At 38.5% G+C, this 23,145-nt stretch overlaps 1 protein-coding gene across 5 annotated transcripts in view; it reads left to right on the top strand.

Moving 5' to 3' along the window:
• The window catches only part of WWC3 (WWC family member 3), a 104,166-nt gene that overhangs the window by 31,012 nt on the left and 50,009 nt on the right, over positions 1–23,145 (top strand). For all 5 annotated transcript variants that reach the window (XM_065856325.2, XM_065856317.2, XM_071812992.1 and 2 more), the window contains exons 2-5: positions 8,307–8,416; positions 13,203–13,406; positions 16,654–16,730; positions 19,157–19,236. In XM_065856325.2, coding sequence (XP_065712397.1) covers positions 8,307–8,416; positions 13,203–13,406; positions 16,654–16,730; positions 19,157–19,236 — 471 coding nt within the window. The remainder of the gene's footprint in view (positions 1–8,306; positions 8,417–13,202; positions 13,407–16,653; positions 16,731–19,156; positions 19,237–23,145) is intronic.

Here is a 23,145-nt window from a genome sequence, read left to right as displayed (position 1 = left end):
TCTGTGACTTGCTCTTCTCCAGCAGAAGGCTACAGAGTTGTGGTTTTGCAGGATGGAAGAAATAAAGAGATAATTTGCAGGGCTGGCCTGTACTAGCAAGAACCTCAGTTACAATAACATGTAGTTGGAAAACAGTGTTATTCACAGAAACTGATGAAAAAGCATTGATTCAGATTCAGTGACGCTAGAAAACTAGAACGTTACTTCATTTGCCTGCTCGAAAGCTGTGCTGTGTCTGGACAGGTGTAGTGTAATGTTAGGCTTCTGACACAGGGGGAGGAATTCAGTTTGCTTCTCGGATTCAGAAGTTCCTCGTTAAATTGTCTTTATGTTTCAATTTAGGCTTTTGATTTTTATCTGGTGTTAGTTTGTTTTTTATTATTTTTTTAGTCTCTCCCAATATGCAAGTCCTTAAGAAGATCATGTAAATATTTAGAGATTTTGAGTAACAGAGACAGCTTTATTAGGATTGGCAAAAGAAAAGTCCTAAATATCTTGCATGTAACTCTTTCTAGCTGAAACCATTTTCAATAAAAAGGTCCAATTAGACAACAGTTTAGAACTGGAGTCTCCCAATTTCTCCCTTTTAATTGTCTTATCTGATGGATATTCCAGCTTTCCTTCTCTTATGGCTTATTCCAGGCCACCATATGTTATTTTGTCTGCTTTCCGGTCTAGATGTCAAGTCACCTGCTGCCCAGACTGCCTTCCCTCAGCCAGCCCCTCCAGCGATGGCCTCTGCCCTGCCACTAATCTCAGGTTCTGCCTGGTGGCTTTATACAGGTGCCTATAACTTCGGCCTATCTGTGCATACACAAAGAAAACATATTTTCAAGCACTCATGGACAGTCTTACTTAACCTCTCTGCCCTCATTTTTTTAATTATCCTCTGTAAAAAAATGATAAGTAGTAGAAGCAAAAGCAGATTTCTTAAAAGCACTAACATTTAACCTAGCTATGATATTTGAAGGAGGAATTTTAGGCATCTTGATGAGATGTGGTTATATTTTCAGCAATAATATTTGTGTCCTGAATTTGGATATGGATCATAGCTGCTGTTAAGAAATGGATAGCTGCTTGGAAGACTTGGCTGCTCATGTGGAACTGTTTCAGCAGTTCCTGAGCAGCCAGACAAGTTATACGAGAGCTGCAGTTGGACATAGCATTTTATTTTATGTTTCAACATACCAAGCCAATATTTCGTAGTTGTTTCTTTTAAGAGTATGATAAAGGAAAAAGCAGAAGTAAATTATTTCTCTCTTGCTTGTTAGTAAGTGTTTATTATTTTTAGAATAGTGAAAGGAGGCTATAGGGTGTCCTCAGGTACATTTCTTGTAGGTATTTGCAGGCAGTATGAACTTGTTACTTGTGAGTCAACAAATTGTGTAGGTTGTGTCTTACTCATGTAGCTTCACATACATTTTGCATCACAAAATCTAATTGTTCAGTATTTTCATGGCCGCCTGGCCTGTTACCATGACATGTAGCAGTGAATATGTTATATATGATGAACAGTTTTCATATAATAGTGTATAATACCCTGTCCCTCAGAAAAGTGTTAGTGAGACTGAGAAAAAAAGTAAAGGAACTGCCTAGCATGAAGGAGTGAATTCTTTTTGCCTGAGAAGTGAATTCATTGTGGCTGAGAGGGGATCTTATCAGTGCTTATAAATATACCAGGGGTGGGTGTCAAGAGAATGGGATCAGACTCTTTACAGTGGTCCCCAATGATAGAATGAGGGACAATGGGCACAGACTGAAGCACAGGAGTATGAGGAAAACCTTCTTTACCTTGAGGGTGCCAGAACCCTGGAACAGGCTGCCCAGAGAGGCTGTGGAGTCTCCTTCTCTGGAGACATTCAGACCCACCTGGGCACACATTCGTGTGTGATCTGCTCTGGTGACCCTGCTTTAGCAGGTGGGTTGCACTAGATAATCTCCAGAGGTCCCTTCCAACCCCAGCCATTCCGTGATTCTGTGTGGTGCACAACACAGGACGTGATGATCTGAAATGCTGTAAGACACATCATTCAGGTTTTGGGTGCCAAAATAGAGTGCTTCTGCATTTTGGTCGATACATTGAGCTTTCATAACACTGTTTCCGTTTTTCCTGAATGTTTTTCTTCAGCAGGAGGTCATGAGAGAGGTAGTAGCTGATGCCACTTATTTCCTTTATCCACATGAACTCAGCTGTCTGTGAAACAAGGGCATGTATGGGCTGAGGAATAAGGTGGCTGATGAAGTTGCCATCCATGCTGCCCTGTTGCACAGATGTTAAAGCTGCTTTTTAACCAGCTCCTGAACCAGCGCAGCTTACAGAATGGGATTAAATGGAGCTGCCGCCAGCTTGTTTGCCACAGTGGCAAGCCATGGCTCAGGAGGTGGTGGTTGAGGAGCATCTCAAATATTTGTGGGAGTTACATGCTTGTCAGTTGTCCAGGTATGTATTACCATGGGGTTAGGGCAGTTAAGACTTGTTTCAATTTAAAAAAAAAACAGTTGTCCAATGAATGAATATGTATTTTTGTCGATACAAAGATGTTGATTCATTATTGTAGCTGGATAGTGTCATCCTGTGCCTTCTGTTTTGCACACTGACGTATGCTGTGTTGGCTTATGTTACTGTAAAATTAATTGAATCAAATACACTGATTTGATGCTATTAGCACTATTTCATGTGCTTATTTGCTGTTGTTTTAATAAAAGACCGAAAATTACTGCAAAATACAATGTGGTCTTAAAAGGCTCAATTTCAAGTGACCTTTAGAAGAGCTGGTGCTGTTATTTCCTTGCTGTAGGGTAGCATTTTAATTCTAAGGGAAATGTACCCCAGTGATGACTTTGAATACAAGTTAACTCCTGTAAGTCAGTGTCCTGAGGACAGAATTTCATTTGTACAAGTTTCTGTCCGGCCATCTGTATTGTGGATTTATTTCAATGAAGGATTGAGTAGATGTTCCGTAAGTTACTTTATTTAGAACTCAAAAGTTAAATTGTGTAGTAAAATGAAGATATATCATTTGGATTAAGAAGAAAGTAATGGGGATTTTTTTTTATCTTGAGACTATACACATATAGTTTGGTGAACTTTGTTGTACTTTTGACTAAGCAGTCAGTATATCATTTGCTGGACCTTATTTCAAATCTGCCTGACATGTCCCTGCCCTGCTTGCTGGGGTGGGAGGCAGAGGCCACTGAGGAGGGAGGTGGGGGCAACCAGGGCAACCTGCTCGGAGGGACCAAGATCGAGGCTGCTTAGGAGGTCATGGCCCAGCTGGGTGGCCACAGAGAAGGTCCTACCTGCTTAGAGTGTGCTGCTGCCCAAGGCCTGAGCTACCATGGTGGAGGATATCCATGAAGTGCCTCCGGGACTGCAGTGTGACTTTAAAAATCAAAATGACAACACCCTCCCTCCCATCTTCACTCTGTGTGAACAGCTCTTCCTGCCCATCTTTGCAAAACAACAAAATATCATCTTCCATTCCTGGTCAATTTCTTAAGTTTTCTTTTTTGCTGTGCGGTTGTGGGGAATAAGAACCACACCACAAGACAAGAGGATTAGTTGGATTTTATAACAATGGCTGTAATGTAAATTCATATTTGAAAGAAAGTAAGAAAAAAAATGTCTGGCCAAAAAGCTTTTAAGTGTGAGCATCTTTTGTCATTTTTGCCTCTCTCTTTCTCGCCTGGTGAGACTTCAGTAATATACTCACCGTAATACTTGGATAAACTGTTGCTAGATTTATCAGAATATTTATGCTTTTCTAGTTATACTATTACTCAGTTTTAAATTGCCTGGTATCTTTCTGATCTGTAATATGAATTAATGCAGTTTCTTAGCCTGTAATTTTCATTTGTCAGGCAAAACCATCTATCCCATTAGACGGCTATTCAGACTGAGATCAAATTTAAGAGAATATCTCTCCTAATTGTTTGTTGAGGAGTATCAAGTATTATTAGACATTTTCTCTCTTTGCTGTTGGACCTGACCAAAATTAGGAACAAGAATAAAAGCACTGTTGGCTGTTGCTGTTCTTGCATCCTTCCTTCTGTGTCCCTTACATATGGTGGCTTTTCTTCAAAACTTGTTGGTTCTTTTTCATAATTAACCCTTGTGGTTAGTGCTTTCCTCTTAATTCAGGTCAACTTTGGAAGGTTAAGTAACCCTGAATGTAATTTAGGCATCTACATGTTGTCTGAGAGATGGCAGCTAGTTTGCAGCATTTCTGCTTTGGAAACACCTTTTTGATTTCCTGTTCAAGATCTTCCAAAACCAGGCTCTGTTTGTCTTAATATAATTCCATGCAGGAGAAGTCTTGCTCAATTAGACCTAGGGATTTCAAGCAGCCAGGGCCCTCTGATGTGGCATCAGGGCCATGAGAGGACTAAGGATCTCATCTAATGTTTTCTCATGCCTTGTGTTTTTAGTGATCTAGTTTTGTTTTTGAAAATCCTTGACAATGGAATTGCTGCCACAAACTAACAGTCCAGCTGTGTTTTGGAGAGTTGAAGTATCCTTTTTCTTTGAGCACAGAAGTGTTTCTGTATTATTTAAAGGTTGATATTTTCTGTGTTATTTTGGAGGGTTGAATTTAGAGTCTGTTAATGAAGTGTACTAAAGCTAAGTTTTGCAGTCATTTATCTGAAGTGATATTTAGCCATTGACTTTTGCTGTCTTCCTTCTGACTGACTCCCTGCAATGAACTGATGCATTCAAGAAATATCTGTTGCTGCTACATATACATTACTACAGCTTTCTGAATTCTGGAATCCTCCTGTGTATGGGTAATGGATAAAGATATGAAATAAAGAAGAGGAAAAACACTTCTTAGTCAGAAACAGTCATTTCTTCTTAACAAAAACATTTAATTTGGGCAGAGTTAGAGGTGGCAGATCCAAGGCGCATGACAATGCTCAAAGATTTTTATTTAGCTTGATTTGCAGAATTTGGGTTATGGAAGATTTCTTACATGTTTCTGTATTTGCTTTTAGAGGGTTTCAAAGTTGCAAAGATTAGGTGTATAATGACTGAAGAGCATAATTACTTTTGGAAAGGGTAAACATTTCAAGATAATGAAGAATCAGCAAATCAATTAATCTGAAGTTATGGTTGGCTCTTTGATAAATGCAAAATTAGCCACTGTGGATGACTGTCACTTCTACCTGGGCTGTAGATCCGGTGTTCACAACCAGTTAATGATGTAAACTGTTCCCAGAGGAATTCTGTCTTCAGCTGGAAGTTCAGAACCTTCTTATTTGTGTCTTTCTGTTGTCATGGAAGGGACAGGAGATGGTCACTAGTGACAGATAAAATGCCTTAGTTTGTTTCTTTGCTACTGTGAATAGTGTGGTTCACGGCAGCCCTGGTTAGTTTTTTATGTAATTAAAGATGCAGCATTTTTGTTGTGTCTTTGTCTTTATAATACTTCAATAAGTTTTTGTCTGTATTTTCATATTTTGTGATGTTTTAACAGATGTACCTTGCACAATTCTTTATATAGAAGCAGAAAAGACCTGTCCTGTTTTCTAGTGCTTAAGCTATATTAAAAAAAAAAAAAAAAAAAAAGTAAAGCAGTATTTCCAGAAGATACTTGATTTCAGCAGTCTGCTGCTGTAATTTAGGGCTGAACTCCAATATCCATATCTGCATCTGCTCTCTTTGTTCTTCTGGAAGCCCTTAATTTCCCTAACTGGAAAAAAAAATGATCTTGTCCTCAGAGTTGTGCTGGTTAAACCAGATATGTATTTTTTCACTTGGCTTAGTTAAACCAGTACAGAACACAGGGCGAATCTTCCAATTCTTAGTTTTTGCATATTTTGACCTAGATTAATTGAATGAAGAAGGTTCAGGCTACATAGATATAAATGTGACTGAATTGAGAATCAATGTGATGTTATGCTTCATCTGAAGGGAATCCAATTTGGAGCAACTCTGAATATAGTTTAAAATGTGCAACATCAGGTTGTTAATGGTCTGAATATCTGGAAGAAAGATTTTTATGTGTTCTTTTTCTGACAATCTTTCCTTCAAAACTCTTAATTAAACTGTTCATGCATGCTTTATACCATTGGAATGAAAACCAGTTAGACCAGATGCGTCAGCTTTGTTCAGTCTCCCTTTCCCAGAAAGTGAACATTGCCCTTGTCCTGGAAGTCTAAGCCCTGGTGGGATCATGGAGAGCATTGAATTAAAGTTCTTATAGTGTGAAAGGTTAGGGTATCATGTGTGGGTTTTATTTATGAGTAAAGAGTGAGGGTGTGTTTGTATAACAGGCAAGCATGTCTCATAACTCATTCCAAAGAAAATCTTGTCTATAGTGTGGTAATGTAGGAACCGATGTCTAGACTACTTCGAGAAATTGTAAACATGATGTCTTCAGAAAAGAAAAAGGTGAGAGTTTAAGAAAAAATGGTGCATGTTACATTTTTAATATTTGACTGAATTCCAAGGAGATCAGAAGTATTTTGGCAATATTTGGTCTGCCTGACTGCTAGATGAATTACTGAAAGAATGTATATGCCAGTCCATAGTAACATTTTCTTTCTTGAATATAGCAGCTTTGGATTTGCATGATTACATGATGTAAACTGTGCATTTGTCAGGAATGGAAAATTTTTACTTTAAATAGTGGTGCACCAGTTTGTCTTCATTTTATTAAACTGTTTATACATGTTTGAGAATCCATACCATATGATCAAGCTCTTTATTATTTGACCTAAATAACTTGATCTTTGTGATGTTGTACAGAGCTGTTCAAACGTTACATTTAAGCTAGTTAGGACTTTTCTTTGAAATTCTATTGCAGTTAATTTAGTTCAAGAATACTAAGAGAATTTTAGGAGGCAGGTAAATGCATTTATCTGTTTTGCTGTGGGTGAAGTTATGTGCTTTTTGTTAGTGTTTGAATGGTGTGCTTACTGTGCCATTGGAATAGCTAGAAGGTAGCTGTAGTAGTATTTCCATCATTTGAAGTCTTTCCCATTGGATTCTTCTGGTTGGTTTTGTTTTGGGGTGGGGAAGGACTTCCAGTTCAAGGACAGATGTGTTTTAGTTCAGATGGAGTTATTGTTCTCTGTAGGTATTATCAGATGAAGCATAATTACCCCTCCCAATGATCTCTCAATTCCGCAGTGTATTTGTAAGCATAGTCCAAATCTGGTGTCAGGAAACCTTGATTGGGTATTATAACATACGAACAGAATTTCCATTTCACGCCAAACACTATTACGCCACAGGTTATGCTGAATGTAAGTCACTCCCTAAATTAATGCATGTATTTAATATTTGCAAAACTGTCTTCATTCTAGTTATTAGAAATGCCTTAATAAATGTTGAAGATGTTGGATGTATATCCCATGTATAATTGAAATTATTATATTAATAGCTTTTCTGTAAAGAAATTTTATGGCAGCATTTAGAGGAAAATATTATCTTAGGGGTTAAGTAACGAATAAAATAATGATTTGGGAAATACATGTGATTCAGATAAATGTTAAGGATTTTTTTTTTTTTTGCATCATTTGTTCTTCCTATGTTTTTTTGTATACCCTGATTTTTCTACAACAGTGTTGGTTTAGAGTCTTTCTGTAGAGTTTGTAACCCAGTATTTTCAACATTACTGTCAATATCAAAATTGTTCTTTTGGTTTTCTGTTACCCATTGGTCTATCAAGAGTTTGCCTAGCAAGGGGTGTGATATTTTAAGCTGCTAGATAGTAATGTTGGTATTTACTGGTTACTATTTCTGCTCTAAAAGCTTCAGAATTATTTTGAGATGTTTGTCTCTGCTTTTTGAGAGAGAGGGAATAATTTGGATGAGTCTGGACCAAGAAAAATGTAATTAATAGTTGGAAATGTATAACTGGAAAGAGGAGAAATCTATCATGTAGTGCTTTCTTAATTTTTTTCCTCTTTTTTTTAAAGAACAAACAATTAAACTGCTTTGACACCTTAAAGAAGTTAAAGCCTATAAAGCTTCTAGTAATTTTTAGCAGTGGTGAACTCCCGCTTCATGTTTGTGTTCTTTGCAATATGGGAGAAAAACTGGCAGGACTGCATGCCATTGTAATTGAACTGTTAAACATAGAAACTTGCAAGAAGCTTGTATTACCTGTTCAGAGAGTAGCTGTCAACATATTTAAATGAAATTTTATTTTGAAACTGTATGTTTGTAATCATTAGCACATTCCTAAGCAGTGTGACTTGTTTGTGATCAAATGATGGAGGCATCTTCAAAACGTGATAATATTCATTGCACTCTAAACTATGCACCTTTTGTATTTATTTGTTTTATTTTTATTTTACAGGATTACAAAGCCATTGACATTTGCTGACTGTGTCGGTGATGAGCTTCCTTTAGGATGGGAAACTGTTTACGATCAACAGATTGGAGTTTATTATATGGACCACATAAATCGTGAGTAGATGTATGATTGTTCTGAGGGATCCTAGCAAACTGGTGTTGACTGATGGCACTAACTTTGCTTCTGATATCATTTATGCACCTTATGCTACAGTGAGAAAATGTATGCAAGTAGGTTCTTGCAGTATCTGTTTTCTCATCTTTCAAATAGGGGCACAATCCTTCCATTTGTAATGAATTTTACAACCTATCATAGAGGTATAGCGTATAAAAGTATTTTGGTTTGCTTTGTTATGCTGTGGAGTATCAGTAAGTTTGTTGTTGCTTTTTGTCAACTTAATCAGCTTGTCATATATCAACTTAAAAGATTTTCATGCTATACTCCTGTATTTACTGTTGTTCCAGTCATCTGTAGCTCACTCTTCTTTATTGAAAACCAAAATAAATTGAGAGAAAAGTGATGATTTTTAATTAGAAGCAGTATGAAACAAAATAATCTCATCCTCTCCTAAGCTGTGTATATTTTATGCTTTAATACAGTGTGAAGTGCAGTCAAAAAGACAACAAATGTCCCTTTTGGAAACCAAGAGGGAGAAATTTCCAATGTTTTCCCTTTTGAAATATTGTTGAGCTTTGTATTGCCAGTGTCTGTCATGTTTGCCAGTTCTACTTTAAAAAAAATGTCTTATCTTTACAGCTTTGTACTACTGCTGCTGTTACTGTTGTGCTGCTATCATTAAACTTCTTATCACTAATGAGTGAATGCTTTCAATATTGTGGGAACTGGCAGTTGGCGGGGAGGGAGAAAAGAAGAAAGTGGCTATATAGGCTATCACAGCAATGGTAAACAGTGTAATCTGCAAAAATAACCTCAGTACTATCTACTTGAAATCAAGTCAATTAAAAAATAAAAGTGTAGAAATAGTTTTTGGCTTCCTGCCGTTATTGGAATTGTGTATTGTGGTTTCACAATTACTTATTGAAACAAAACAAACACCAAAAAAAAACCCCTAACCAACCCTGCCCCCCCCCCAAAAAAAAAAAAAAAAAACAACCAACAACCCAATCAACCAACCAACCAAAACCAAACCACAAAAAACCCACAAACAAACCCCCCAAAACCCAAACAACAGAGTAACAAATGTTCCCATGATATTGTTTGACCCACACAGGCACTTGTGAAATTAACAAAAATCACAAATTAAATAATAAACTTTAAAGAACTGTTAACGCACTGATTGCAAGGATAGATAGGTGAGGCAATTGAAAGGCAATAAATACAGACTGTTAGATAATTCTTACAATAACTCAGTTTAAAAGAAGTAGTAGCTTAATGATTGCTGTTTAAACTGTCATTAAACTTTAATTAATGCTGAAGTTAAATAAAAAGTGTGGTTTACGTTGGCGTATGGTAATGGAGTGTACTTGCACCAACGTATGTATGTGTGTGTGAATATATATATATTAAAAAAAAAACAAAAACAAAACAGGCAAGGATATTGACAGGTTTCGAGCTTTGTAAAAGGCTTTAGGAGTCCGTATATATGAGTAGAATGTGAACTCCCAGTGCAATGCTATGACTAAAAAAGCTACTGAAGCATCCTACTGATAGACATCTTTGATAGGAATAACAATCACCATCACATGCAGAAGCGGTCACTCTCTTTTGCTTTTTAGGCCTTTTTATTAGCTGTTTAACCACAGACATCCAGTTTGAACTTACAGAAAGGTTATTAATCACTGTAGTCATGTTAGATCTGGCTTGCATTTTTTTCTATGCAATTGAGAGCAAAAAGAGACTTTGCAGAGAGAAATTGAGTTCCCAAATGCTCAGTGGGAAGGCACAGAAAGAGAAGATTTATATAAATGGGTCTGGGAAAGTAAAGCTAATCAAATTAGGAATTAAATAAAGGTAATTTATGAATAGAGGAATAGAAACTTCATAGGACCAGTGCTGAACTGAGTGGAGGGAATCATTCTGCAATTAACAAGGTTGCAAAATTTGTCTCTTTCATGATAACTAATTACTTGCAGGCCACAGATATTATCCTAAATAGTAATTCAACTGTCACAGCAAAATGGGTTTGTCACCCTTAGGCTAATACGGTGCTTGTATATACAAGCAAGATTTATATTAAGAGGGAAGACAGCTGATATTACAGCTGGATAGTCATTCAAAAATCAGTAGGATACTCAGTCCAGTTTTAAACCCTGGACAACAAAGGTACCAATTGGGGCTGCGTTAACCTGCTTTGTAGAAGCGAGATCTAAAGAGTAGACAATCGTGTATCATGAGATGGTGGCAGACAGATGGCAGAGATGGTGTAGGAACTGAATAATGTTTTTCTGAAAGAAGTCCCTTTACATTGTATTCTGAACTATGTCTACAACACTTGAAACAGCGACTTCCACACAAAAACATTTGGACTTCCTTTTCTGGCTGACCAGGTTAAATGCTTCATACAGCATTGCAGTTCTGTGTTAACTGACAAAACAGAAGTGCTTCAGTTTCAAGAAATATTGTGAGAAAATTCAAGGGATAATTCAAAGAGGGTCTTTCTAAAGTTACGCTGACCAGGGACCTCTTCTGCTTTGTGCACTGTCCCAAGCTTTTTGCCTTTAGACCTTTTAAAATTAAAAAGTAATACATCTGATTTTTTTCCAAGCCTCTTGCTATATTTGTGTACCCAGAAAGTAATAAAAAAGATTTCTAGGCAATAACTTTCCATACATATTGAAAAACCCCAGGAACAGAGGAATCTTCTGTAAATCTTAATGGTACTTCCAACCTTGATCTCCATCTTGTTCTCTAAATTCAGTACTTTGTTGACACCCTCACTAAGCTGCTCTTGGCTTTTGTCCAACCATTGCTTAAAAACCTTGGCGGCTGCCAGCCGCAGAATTCCTTTCCCTCCTCCTCTGAGTCTTGGGAGCCTTTGAAGTCTCCTTTAGCCAGCTGGGCATTACTCAGCGAGGGAATAATATATTCTCTGCATTTTTCTGCGGCTGTTCTTGAATTTTTTTTTTAATTGGTTATAAAGAAATGAAGAAAGTTAATTTTATCATACAGTGTAGCTTTAGTTTTGTTGTTACATGGCAAAGTTGTGTAGAAATCCAGGGCAAAGTGAAGCCTCTGTACTTCATAGAACAGAAGAGAACATCAGTACTGTACTGAAGAAGTTTTCTGCCTCAGACATATGCTTCTAGCTTTTGAGAATTCTTCTGAAATAATTTGGTAAGAGATGCAATGTCCTGTAGTTTAGGACCTCAGAAACCTAATGTGTGATACACCACAACATTTGGCTGTTGATTGAGATTAGAACTATTAATATCCTATTCAAAAAAAGACACTTACTAGGATCCAGCTTTTCTGTCTCACAAATATTTATTAATTTCTGCATAGTTTTCCAAAGGGGATTAGCAGTTTTAATAATATTAAGTTTGCACAGATTTCAGGAATACTTACACACAGGTGAGACAACATTGCAAATTGCCAGGCCCTCAATAAAGGATGGGCTGCAGCATGACCTCTGTTTTCTTCCGTCTGCCCTGCGTGCAGAGCAGGAGGGAGAAATTGCAGAAGTATAGGCACAATCTTTATACTGCTGCAATGTGAGGAGTTGTGGGGAGAGAAAAATCACAGCTGTACAGAGAGAAGATTTTTAGGAACCTAATGCAGAAATCTGTTGCAAGTACTGTTCACAAATGAGCTTGGTGTGTGTGTTTATGTCCTTTTCAGATGGCTCTCAAATGGTGGAGCTGCTGGCATGGCCTTTGCACCATTAGAATTCTTTAAGTGCTGGGCTCAATCTTTCTTTTATACTTTGTTGTTTCATCGCTGACACCAATATACTGAATTATGTACAGAAGATTAATACAAAACATAACTGGCTTTCATCTCTTGTGAGAAACAAAGTTTGGGAAGAGTGACTGGGTACTCACCTCCTGACTGCGCTGCAGGTTCTGTCACTACTTTGAACACTGACATGATTTCTTACCGGTAGAGCCTCAGTCATCAGAAATTAACATTCACTTAAACACCAGACTCTACATGGACATCCTCATGTAAAACACGTTTGCTAGCTTGAGAATGACCAAAAAAAACCCCCATATGAACCAGTATTTTTTTAGGATTTTAATGCATGTCTCCTCATCAAATGTCTTTGCAACTGCAAAGAGATGCTGTGTGGTAATTACATACAGGAAAGATTTTTTTACTGGAAGCCTGATTTTGATTTCTGTTTGAATACAAACTGTTCTAAACTCTGAAAAGGGAAAACATGAGTGTGCTGTTTCTTAAGGAAAAAAAAAAAAAACAAACAAGAAGCCATTTCAATGCTTTCATGGATTTGAGATTAAAATGCTAACTTTTCTGTTGCATGACCTTATTCTTCTTAATTACGTGGGTATAGTCACTGACCTTTTAGGTTATTATACTTGTGCAGTTATATGTAGTATCTTAAGGTTGTTCCAACTGTTTATAGAGTTATGGCTTAAGCATTGAGATACCTTTTGCTCTCCTATGTGATTCTGGGTTTTTAGGTAGTTTTCAGAATTTTCAAGCTGGCTTCAAGGGGAAGTTAAAGCCAAAAGACTCTTTTCTTTGGGTTTGCTCTAGTTTGTAAAGAAAAGAATCAAATTTAAATGCCTGTTATATTCAAAAGGGCCTTTCCTGTTCTTCTAGTCTGCATCCTTCCTTCTTCTTGTCCAGGCTGTGGAATGATTTTGAGCACTGCCCTGTTAGGTGTAATAGTGGAGAACAGACCTTAATAAAATAATTTGTACTTTGTGGGATAGTGCCTTACAGTTATTTTATTATTTTTTATGCTTTTCTCTTTAGAGCTCACACAAATTGAGGACCCAAGGGAGCAATGGAGAAGGGAGCAGGAACGCATGCTGAAGGAATATTTAATAGTTGCCCAGGAGGCACTCAATGCCAAGAAAGAGATTTACCAAATAAAGCAGCAGCGTTTTGAACTAGCCCAAGAAGAATATCAACAATTGCACAAGATGTGTGAGGATGACAGCCGTTCTTATGCCAGCTGTGAGTTTACTAGTCTTTTCTTGATTTATTCAGCTGCCTTTCTCAATGTGTGGTGTAAGAAATCGTGTGATGTGTTTCCCTCACCCAGTTCTCCTCTGAATGCAGGTCCTGACTATAAAAGTGAGGTGCTGTCCTTTGTTATTCAGGGACTTCTGTTTCCTGTTAGGTCTATTGGAATATGGTTTTTTTAACATTGAACAGGGATATATCCCAGCTGCCATCTCTAGGTGTAGTGATACTTTGTGCAAGGCAACAAAGACAAGACTGAATGTTGCTAGACCAGCCACCTACTTGCACTCCTAAATTCATAGATTATTAACGCCCTCGACATGTGGGGGAACCATCAGCTTAGGGGAAGCCGCCTGTGGATCCATGGCCAGTTCATTGACTTCACAAAGAGGTGGGGACAAGGTGGTGTGGTCAAGAGTGCCTCTGACCACAAAAGTAGGGAGCGGTGTTTCATTAGTGCACTTCATTCTTGGATGCCACCTCTGATCCTAATGCTGGTGGTGTAGGTCGCAGAGCCTTGATTTCCTCTGGTAGTTTGAAGTAGGTGATAACACTTTTCCTGAAATCTTAAGTTGGTGCACTGCTGTCATGGCTGGTGCAACAGGAAAAGGTGTCTTTGCTGAAGAGACAAAACAGTCTTGTCCAAAGAAGTGTATTCAATGGATACACCCACCAGCTGCGTGGAAACAGAGTGAAGTTCCACTGTGCTGGTGGCTTTCCAGGGGCTGTGTGTGCAGCCATTGTTTAACTGCGGGGTTTGCTGGTAGATGCCAAGTACTTGATAAGTACATGAAGCTCTGCTTACCCTTTCTGAAAATGTTCAAGAAACCTAACTGTGGCTTGGGGTTTAAAGCAGGCAACTGGATAGAAGTGTTAAGCTATCGATCCAGTGGTATTTATTAGTCCCAGGCTATTCATATGTATGCCAAAATCCTGAATAAAAGATGTTCTATAGGGCTGAGGTGTCCCAAAGGGTCTTGACCTAGTGTTCTTTTACTGTTGAACTGGGATTATCTTTTTGTTTATTTTTAAACATATGTATTCTGTGATTTAGTTTGTGACATAACTGAACAGTTGTGGCTAGTTGTCCCTGTTATGTTCAAGTTTCTTAAGAATTATTACAAAAGATTAATTTTCTTATTAAAAAAGATTTTTAAAAATAAATTATTGTTTAAAGATTGTTTATGGTTTAAAGACTTGGAATAGGGTGAGAGATAGTGTCGTTAGTATTTCTTTAGATTATGAAATCTAAATATACATTTATTACATTACTTTTCTAGGAACTTGGCCTTTTTTAAAATTCACAACGGTTTTGTGGGATGTTTTGTTGAATTCAGGGGAATATACAGGAAGGAACTTCTGTTGAAGATGATAATATACCAGAAAAATATCACCAGTTTTTAATATTTTTAAAACTCTTGGAAAAACAGTTTATTGAAACAGCAATAAAATATGACTGAAAATGACAAAATTGTAGCCTGAATGCAAATGCTATGTCAGTTCACTTTTTCTGATAGCTTTTTAGGTGTATCTCTGGAATTGATAATGAAATCCTGTAAAATCATTTAAACCTTTCACTTGTTCTGAGGTGAAGAAAATCTTGATTTTCTACAGAAGTGTTAGTGTATTTGATATTAGTTTAAGGTCATGTGCATCTGTTTTGAGAAAATGAGGTGGGCTGATGAGTCAGATGATACTTAAAAAAAAAAAAAAAATCCCTTTGGGGATTAATCATGCTCTCTACTCAAGGTTCCCAAAGGTTTCTCCACTTGTTTTTCTTATTTCAACTCCTCCACTCTACTCTGGGATGCTCGCTTAGGCTCCCAGTTCAAGTGCAATTCGATGGCCAAAGTTGGGTGCTTGGGCTGTGGATATTCCTGCTTCCGCCACCACTTGTTTCATTCAGTTTTGTTAAAAGAACTGAAACTTCATAAGCTGTTTTCCTTCTCTCTGCTCACGGGCGCTGCCATTGACTCGGTGTCCTGTGCAGGTGAGTGGGAGGTGGCATGGGTTCAGTGGCTGTGGGCTGGCTGGGAGGTGCCCATGCAGCAGCTTTGTGACTCAGTCCTGATCAGCACTGTTTAAAAAAAAAAAAAAAAAAATCCGTAGAAAATCCTGGATTTAGAGAATTAGTCCAGGCATGACTACTCACTTTGGCAAGTTCCTGCATGCTTGACATGACCTTCATGTTGCATGTTTCTTTCGAGAGTCAAAAGGCTCAGTGCAGACACAGATAGAGGTTTCAAAGCAGTAGCCTTCAGCTCTACAAAAGGGTGGTGGGTCTGATGGCACAACCCCATCTGTTGGCATACCAGGTGTTTTTCAGTCGGCCAGTGCTGCTGTGAACCACTCGCTCCATAAATCATGGTTGGTCTTGCCCAGCCTGGCCGCTGGGACATTTACTTCATCTCTCTGGGCTTTGCTTGTAACTCCACAGCGTGAAATCATTGCCCAACTCTGGATATGCTATGTGCAGAGCTCCCTTGCCAGAGGTTGATCTGTGTGTTGGTTCCCTATGCTGTTGCTTTGGGAGGTGACTGGCTTCACAGAATCACAGAATGTTAGGGATTGGAAGGGACCTCAAAAGATGATCTAGTCCAATCCTCCTGCTGGAGCAGGAACACCTAGATGAGGTTACACAGGAAGGCATGCAGGTGGGCTTTGAATGTCTCCAGAGTAGGAGACTCCACAACCCCCCTGGGCAGTCTGTTCCAGTGCTCTGGCACCCTCACTGAGACGTTGTTTCTTCTCAAATTTAAGTGGAACCTCCTGTGTTCCAGTTTGAACCCATTGCCCCTTGTCCTACCATTGGTTGTCATCGAGAAGAGCCTGACTTCTCTCTGTAGCTGATAGAATTTGGTTCTGGCAATAGTATTGTTTTTAACTTTGTTCCCTATCATACTGTTAATTCAACACACCCAGGAAGCAATTAGCAATTGTTAATGCTGCACAAATTCCATCAGTGAATGCCACCATCCTGTCATGGAAGCTAGTTGCTTTTAGGCAATATGCAGTGCTGCGGTATGCAATTTTTATGGTTGTTCAGGACAAGAAAACCCCAAACTTCAGGCAGGCCAAAGGTGATTCTTCAGTGATACTTCAGCACAGAGTATTATTTTAAAACTTAATGACTTGTAACACAAAGAATGAATGCAATAGTCTATTAAATAATGCCACATCTTAACAAGTGTATTAAAGAAGAAAAAAAAAAATAAAATGCTGTGTTCCATCTGTTTAGCATTCTCTGGATTTTCAACTAATACCAAGTATGACCCATATCAGATTAAAGCAGAAATAGCCAGCCGTCGTGACAGAGTGAGTAATCTTTTTTTCATTTTGTAAAAATACGAATTAGGCATGGGGAAGGGAGGGGAACTGTGTTTTGTTTTGTTTCTTTTTTGTTTGTTTGTTCTTTTTACCTTAGTATTTACATTGAATGTTGCGTGCGTTTTTAGAAATGTAACATTAAATGCTTTTCTATTCTGACCTGTTGTTCTGTTAAAACAAGTCTATATTTACTGCATTTCAGTGACTTCCACAGTAATGCTTTTTCCATGTTACAAGCGTAAAGACTTTTGTCATGGATGTCAGAGGCAAACTCAGCCAGGATTTCAGACGTTGCTCTCTCTCTGTGAACTGCCATAAGTAGTAAATACTCTGCCTCCAAATTCTTCCTTAAGTACATTTCAGACCAACTGTCTTAATATTTTCCCGTTTATCCATTTTCAGTGGGGTTCCATGGATGTCATTGAACTCTAGATGTAACCATTTATTTGGAAATCTGTTCAGAATTCAGTAGACGTGTTGGCCAAATAGACCTTTTTAGCTGATTTGGCCAGAGCTCCTCTATGAGGGGGAGGGGAGTTTAAGCATTCTAACAGTGATAGGCAGTTCTGTAATTGAAATGGTTAATTTTTAGGATTTGTTTTTTTTTTTTTTTTTTAAGACTAGAATTGTGCTTTTGGTACTGTCTTTGCTGAAGAGGAATGCTGCTTTAGCAAAGAGTTAAAATCTGCGTGTTGGTTTCAAGCTAATTGGTATAGCAGTTGTAAACAATTATAAAAAGCAGTTTATGATATTAAACTCTAGAGCCTATTTCTAAATTGCACGTTTCTTTTTATTAAGGGATAAAATAGGACTTAGCATTTCAGGCACTCGCTTGCAAAACAAACAAAAAATACTTATCTTTGCTGGCTAGCATTCCATTTTTGTTGTAGTGACCGCTTTTCACATGAGTGCCTCTGAAAATAAATCCTGTTGCCACCCTTCAAAGGCATTTGTTCTATCTGTATATGTTTACTACGTGCTGAGTAGTGTTTGCTTGTTTTACGTACTCTAAATGTCTGTGTATTCTAAACAAGAAAATAAGCTTTATTTAAATAATATTTAAACAAAATAAAAAAGGTCTTCACTTATATGAATACTTATATCTCTTCCTGCATCTTAAAAGAAAATTACCTATTAAGTGCATAGGATAACCTGTTCAACTGAATGTGTCCCTAGGCATTGTTTCAGGTAATAAAATAAAATATACACTATAAAACGTTTGTGTACGTGATATTAGTTAATATATTTTTTCCTTTTGGTGAGTGCTAAAGGAGTTGAAAAGGGTATAGGTTTTTTGGGGGGATTTAGTGCAGTGAGTTTTGAGGAAAGCACAAGAATACCCATGGGAGGGAGGACCATGCAGGATAGTGGGATTCTGGCAGTCCTGGTTTGCATTCCTGGAACTGCTGTGAGGCCCCTTACTCCTGGAGGAGAGCTGATAAAATTAATCTATGCCTGGGTATGTAGGAATTTTCTTTTACTCTCTTTTAGTAATAGTTTTGTCATTTATTGACATGCATGTGAGAAATCAAGAGCTCTCTGGGTGAATTTTACGAAAAGTACCAGGTTTGATAGCTTGAGAAAAGTGTGGGTTTTTTTTATTTCCATTCCTGCCCTTCTTGGGTTCTTGGTTAATCCTTACGTCTCACCACCACACACTGAAACACCTTAGATCCCCCTGTTTGTTTGTAGTCCCTTGAACCTTCCTCCCCCAGTTGCCCTCAGATATCTGTCAGTTTTGGAGGGCAAGAAGCTATTTCTTTGCAGATCATTCTTGGAACTGATAATGCCCATCTAAGGTATGCCTAACCTACTCAGATGACTGATTTCACAAAACAACAAAAAATGGTTTTGGGACATTGCTCCTTTGTCACTTTTGATTAATGCGCACTAGGTGGTTCAAGGTGGTTGGTTGGTTGGTGGGTGGATTGAGAGGACAGGACAATATGAAAATAACTGTAGAAAATCATGCTGCCGTTTCTAGGAGAGAGGCCAGTTCTGTTGCCAGTGGTATTGTCTTCCCAGATTGAAAAATTAACAGCATTGAATGTTCAGTCTTGTTTTAGGTTGACTCAAGAGCTGAAGGCAGTTAAGAGGTGTCTGTCTGCTCCAAGGGGAGAAAAATGATATGGATTGGAACTTGCTGTTTGTTAGCATAAGCTATTGAAGATAGAAAACCAATAGAGTAGATGAGGAAATGAATATTTTGAAAGCTGAATGTTATGACCACTGTTTGATTGGATTTTATGATTATTTCAGGGTGTTTTCTGTTATTCTAATGTAATTTTTAAAGCAAAAAAAGGACTTAGATTATCACTTTCAATTTTTTAAAGTAACTTTAGTTTTTCTGTTTGAAAACCTGTTGTTTTTATTATGAAAGTTTCTGTTATGTATTATTTATTTGTTATATTCAGCTTTCTAGGCTTAAACGGGAATTGGCACAAATGAAGCAGGAGCTGCAATATAAGGAAAAAGGAGTGGAAACTCTGCAAGAGTAAGTTAAGAGCCTGTGGGAGGAATATTTTTTTCTTTATTCGCCTTGAAATGACTTTCTTAGAAAACTGTTGCCAAAAAAAAAAAAGGTTGAAGCCTCATAATTTCTTTGCTTCAGAGTTTCTGCTGTGATAGTGACGTGGGGTGATAACAGTGTGAAATGATGGAAGAAAGGTTAGATAGAATTGGTTGGAATGGTGATTTCATAGATTCACATGCAGAAACAGTTTTACAGGCCCTGTTTTTCAGCTCTTCCTGAAAACGTTGAGGTGGAATTACATTTTTAAAAATGTTTTTCAAACATTTTCTGGAGCTACCTTCTGTCTGGAGCACAGCCAGAAGGACCATGCGGTGGAGTAGTTTTCCTGTGACCAGGATGGAGGCTTTCTGGCTGGGCACAGTACTCCTGGGGGGAGGGCTGTACCCCACAACACTCCTCCTTCCTTTTACCTGATGGTTGGGCCATTTCATTCTGCACAGTATAGCTGATTTGTGTGTGTACTATAAATCTGATGGTCTGTGAGACCTTGGATTTTGTTCCCTGTTTGCAGAATGAATGCATGTAAACGTGACTCCTCGTCTCCTCCCTGTGAGGAAAGGTAGCTCAGGGCAATTTGCCACTGCTCCAAGGGCTGCTAGGCAGCCTGTGTTCTCTTTCCTTTGTGCTCAGTGGTAGCAAAAGTTGTGAACTGTTGTGACCCTCTTCCTGCCACTGTTCCTGCAGCCATCAGATGGGAATTGAGTGACTTCCATCTGTACGTTGCTCAGTCACCTACATATGTAGCACACATGCAGGGTGCCCGGTGGCACAGGGGGAGAGGTTGCCAGGCCATGGAGAAGGTGGTAGGTAAACACAGGTTGTTGTGACTTCCAGATCGGTTCAATGAGGCCAGAGGCTCAACCACATGTTGAACAGCTCTTGGATTTGCCTTGCTATGCGTTTAGAAGCCTTGGACGTTTTTCCCACATGCATGTAAATGAGCTGTCTAACACAGGTGCTTCCAGAAAATGTTGAAACTCTTCCACACCTAATGCATTTTGCAGCATAAGTACAGTATCTGTGGAAATATTATGAGACTTTGGATTTATTGCATTGGTGCTGCAAAGCATGGGGTGTACTTTATCACTTGAGGAATCCTGGCAAAGTTTCAGGGATCCAGGAGCAATTAGGTTACTTGTTTTCCAGATTTTCTTTGGATTGGTATTACGTTAACAAAACGATAGAAAGGGAGACACTCCAATTTGACTTTTGAAGGAGTGGGAGTAGCCCGTGCACTTCATATTGGTTTGTTTGGGGTTTTTTAAAGCTTACAAGGTTCTTTTGCTTTATAATGAGTTTTAAAGGCTTCAAAGAATAAAACTTGTTCAACCAAAATCCTTCATTGGCAGATATAAAGTAAACATTTTCAAGCATAAATATGTTTTTATTGACTACATGAAGCATTTACAGGTAGTTAGGAGGTGTTTTAGGATGGTGGCCTTGATACGTAAGCAGTAACAGAACAAAAAAACCTTTGTCCTAAGATTCTTAATCATAATTTCTTCAAGTGAGTATGAATTGCCTTCCCTTTTCTACTTTCTTTATTTGTTTTCCTTCTCCTGATTATTGGGTTTTTTTAAGGGCATGGGTTCAATTGTTTCATAAAAGGACTAACCACTTGACTAGGATGATGAAAGTATTTGAAAGCCATTTGAAACTCAAGATTTTTTAATTTAATATAATTCATTTAAGATAGCCCAGCAAAGTAGTGCAACTTTTCAAAAAGTAAAGTCTGTGGATGATTAGGAATACAAATGTTAGTCTTGGATTTTAGCCCAAGTGAAGTTGCCCATATTCCAGGGTGGGGATATCAGAGAGACTTTCAGGAGAGCATTTTAAAGCATATCTGATTAGTCAGTGGTCACTCTAATCATCTTGTCTGAAAGTTTAGGCATGACAACTCAGTGCCCTAGTGCTGCTCATTGCTGCTGTTGCTACAGTCCCTCTCTGTCCCCTTGGTGCGCTGAGTGGCATTTGCAGTTGCTTGCTGAAGGTGGGGAGAACATTTTGCCCCTGTGCGTTATCTGTAGTTGCAGTGCAATTGTCAGTGTTTGTTGCTTGCTGAGCTCTGCTCTCTGCAGTGACTTCTTCACCCACGACCCAGAGCCTTATGGGTCTTGTTTTGTGTTTAAGTAATTTTTTTAATCGCCTTTCTGGTAAGATATGTGCTTTCCTTTAAGTATTTTGCTTTTAGTATGAAGTGAGCCAATGAGGAGAGTACTTGCACTAACAACTGAGGAGACGAGTTTCTGTAGCCTCCTCCTATAGTCACCAGAAAAATCAGGGTAAAAGCCTGATTATGCTCTAGATTGTCCCTGGGCAGTCTCTCCCCTCCTCTGTGTATTTGTCGGGAGAAAAGGGTCATTCGACTCAAGGACCAAGGCTGAAGTACTTCACTTTTTACATATCCATGAAGTAAGTGTACTGTCTGAAAAGCAACTCAATACTCTTTCTTTAAAACAGAAATTCTGGGATTTGCCCATGCCCATGAAAAAAAAAAAAAAAAAGAAATTTCTTATATCTCAGTTGGTTTGGTTTTTTTTTTTTTTTTTACCTTTTCTAAATTTTTGGTCTACATAATTTTTCTTCCTTGTGCTAGGTCAAATCTTAAGTAACTGCCAAACTGAGAATGGCATGCATCCTGTTCAGCTGTTTTAAAGCCGTGTTCTTCGCTTTATTTCAAGTACAAGCCAAGAACAATAGTAGGAGCTGTCACACTTCGGGCTTTACATCTGGCTGAATGTTTGCTTTGCAAGTCTGACCAGAATGAGATTATGAGCAGGTATCAAAACCTGCTGCTCTGCAACTCCCTCTGCAACTTCTGCTGGTTATAGCTCTCAAGGAAGAGACAAATTTTATGGTTATGTTGCTTAGTTGTATCATTTTATGGCACTCTCTGATTCAGATGCTTTTGGTAGATGTAAATCTCTTGCATTGACATTTTCCACGTACAGTGTCAACCTTGGACTGTGTTTTGTTTTCTGTTGTTTTTAGTTTTAGTAAAATGGCTTAGCCATCTTTGACGAGAGGAAAAGAAAACAAACAAAACCCAAAAAAACTCAAAACAAAACAAAACAACAAAAAAAGCCCCTCAAGACAGACACACACGCAACCTCCCCCCATACAACTAGAGAAAGTGGGGTTTTGTGAGGGGAGAGAGGATTGAGGTTTGGTTTTTTTGTTGTTTGTTTGTTTTAAATAGCTCTACAACTCTAATACAGTCAAAATTTCAAATTTTGTAGTGCTCCAGCTTTTTGTTAGGGCTGTATTTTCTACAGTGTCATCCAAAGCTGCAGTTGCTGTGACAAGCCTTAGGACATCACTTTCTGCCTTTGCCCACTGGAGACATCCCTGTTCAAAGCCTGTGGAGATCCCACCTCTGCCCCAGGTTGTTCCTCGGCCTCCACAGGCACCTTTGCCCCACGTGATCCTTTCACAGTCCAGAGGTTAAAGATGAGCCTTTCCTGGAACAGACTCCTTCCTCTGACCGAGGAAGGAGGAGCAGTTCCTCCTCCCCTGTGTTTTCAGTGACCCTTCTGCTCGCAGGCAGGAATTTGGAGGAAGAAGGCGTTTTAAGCAGCAAAGGAAATGAAAACTTGGCCAGTTGGCCGGGGGAACGAAGTGAATGCTGAGAGAAGTTGGGAGAGACAGGGAATTAGGACTGACTAAACAATTTGCAGCTACAGACTAGTTCAGAGGATATGAGACTTGACAAAAGCTTTAAAATGTGGTTTTAACTAGACTACAGACCTGTGCTTTGATGAGGATGGGGCAAGTCTTGCATATTTGAACACACCTGGAGGAAAGAACAGAGCACAAAAACTGCCCTGTAGGACTGAAACTATTGCAAGTATATTAATAGTGTGTGTA

This window comes from Patagioenas fasciata, chromosome 1 (genome assembly GCF_037038585.1).
Source record: "Patagioenas fasciata isolate bPatFas1 chromosome 1, bPatFas1.hap1, whole genome shotgun sequence".
NCBI classification, from domain to species: domain Eukaryota; kingdom Metazoa; phylum Chordata; class Aves; order Columbiformes; family Columbidae; genus Patagioenas; species Patagioenas fasciata.
This window is presented reverse-complemented; position numbering and strand designations above follow the sequence as displayed.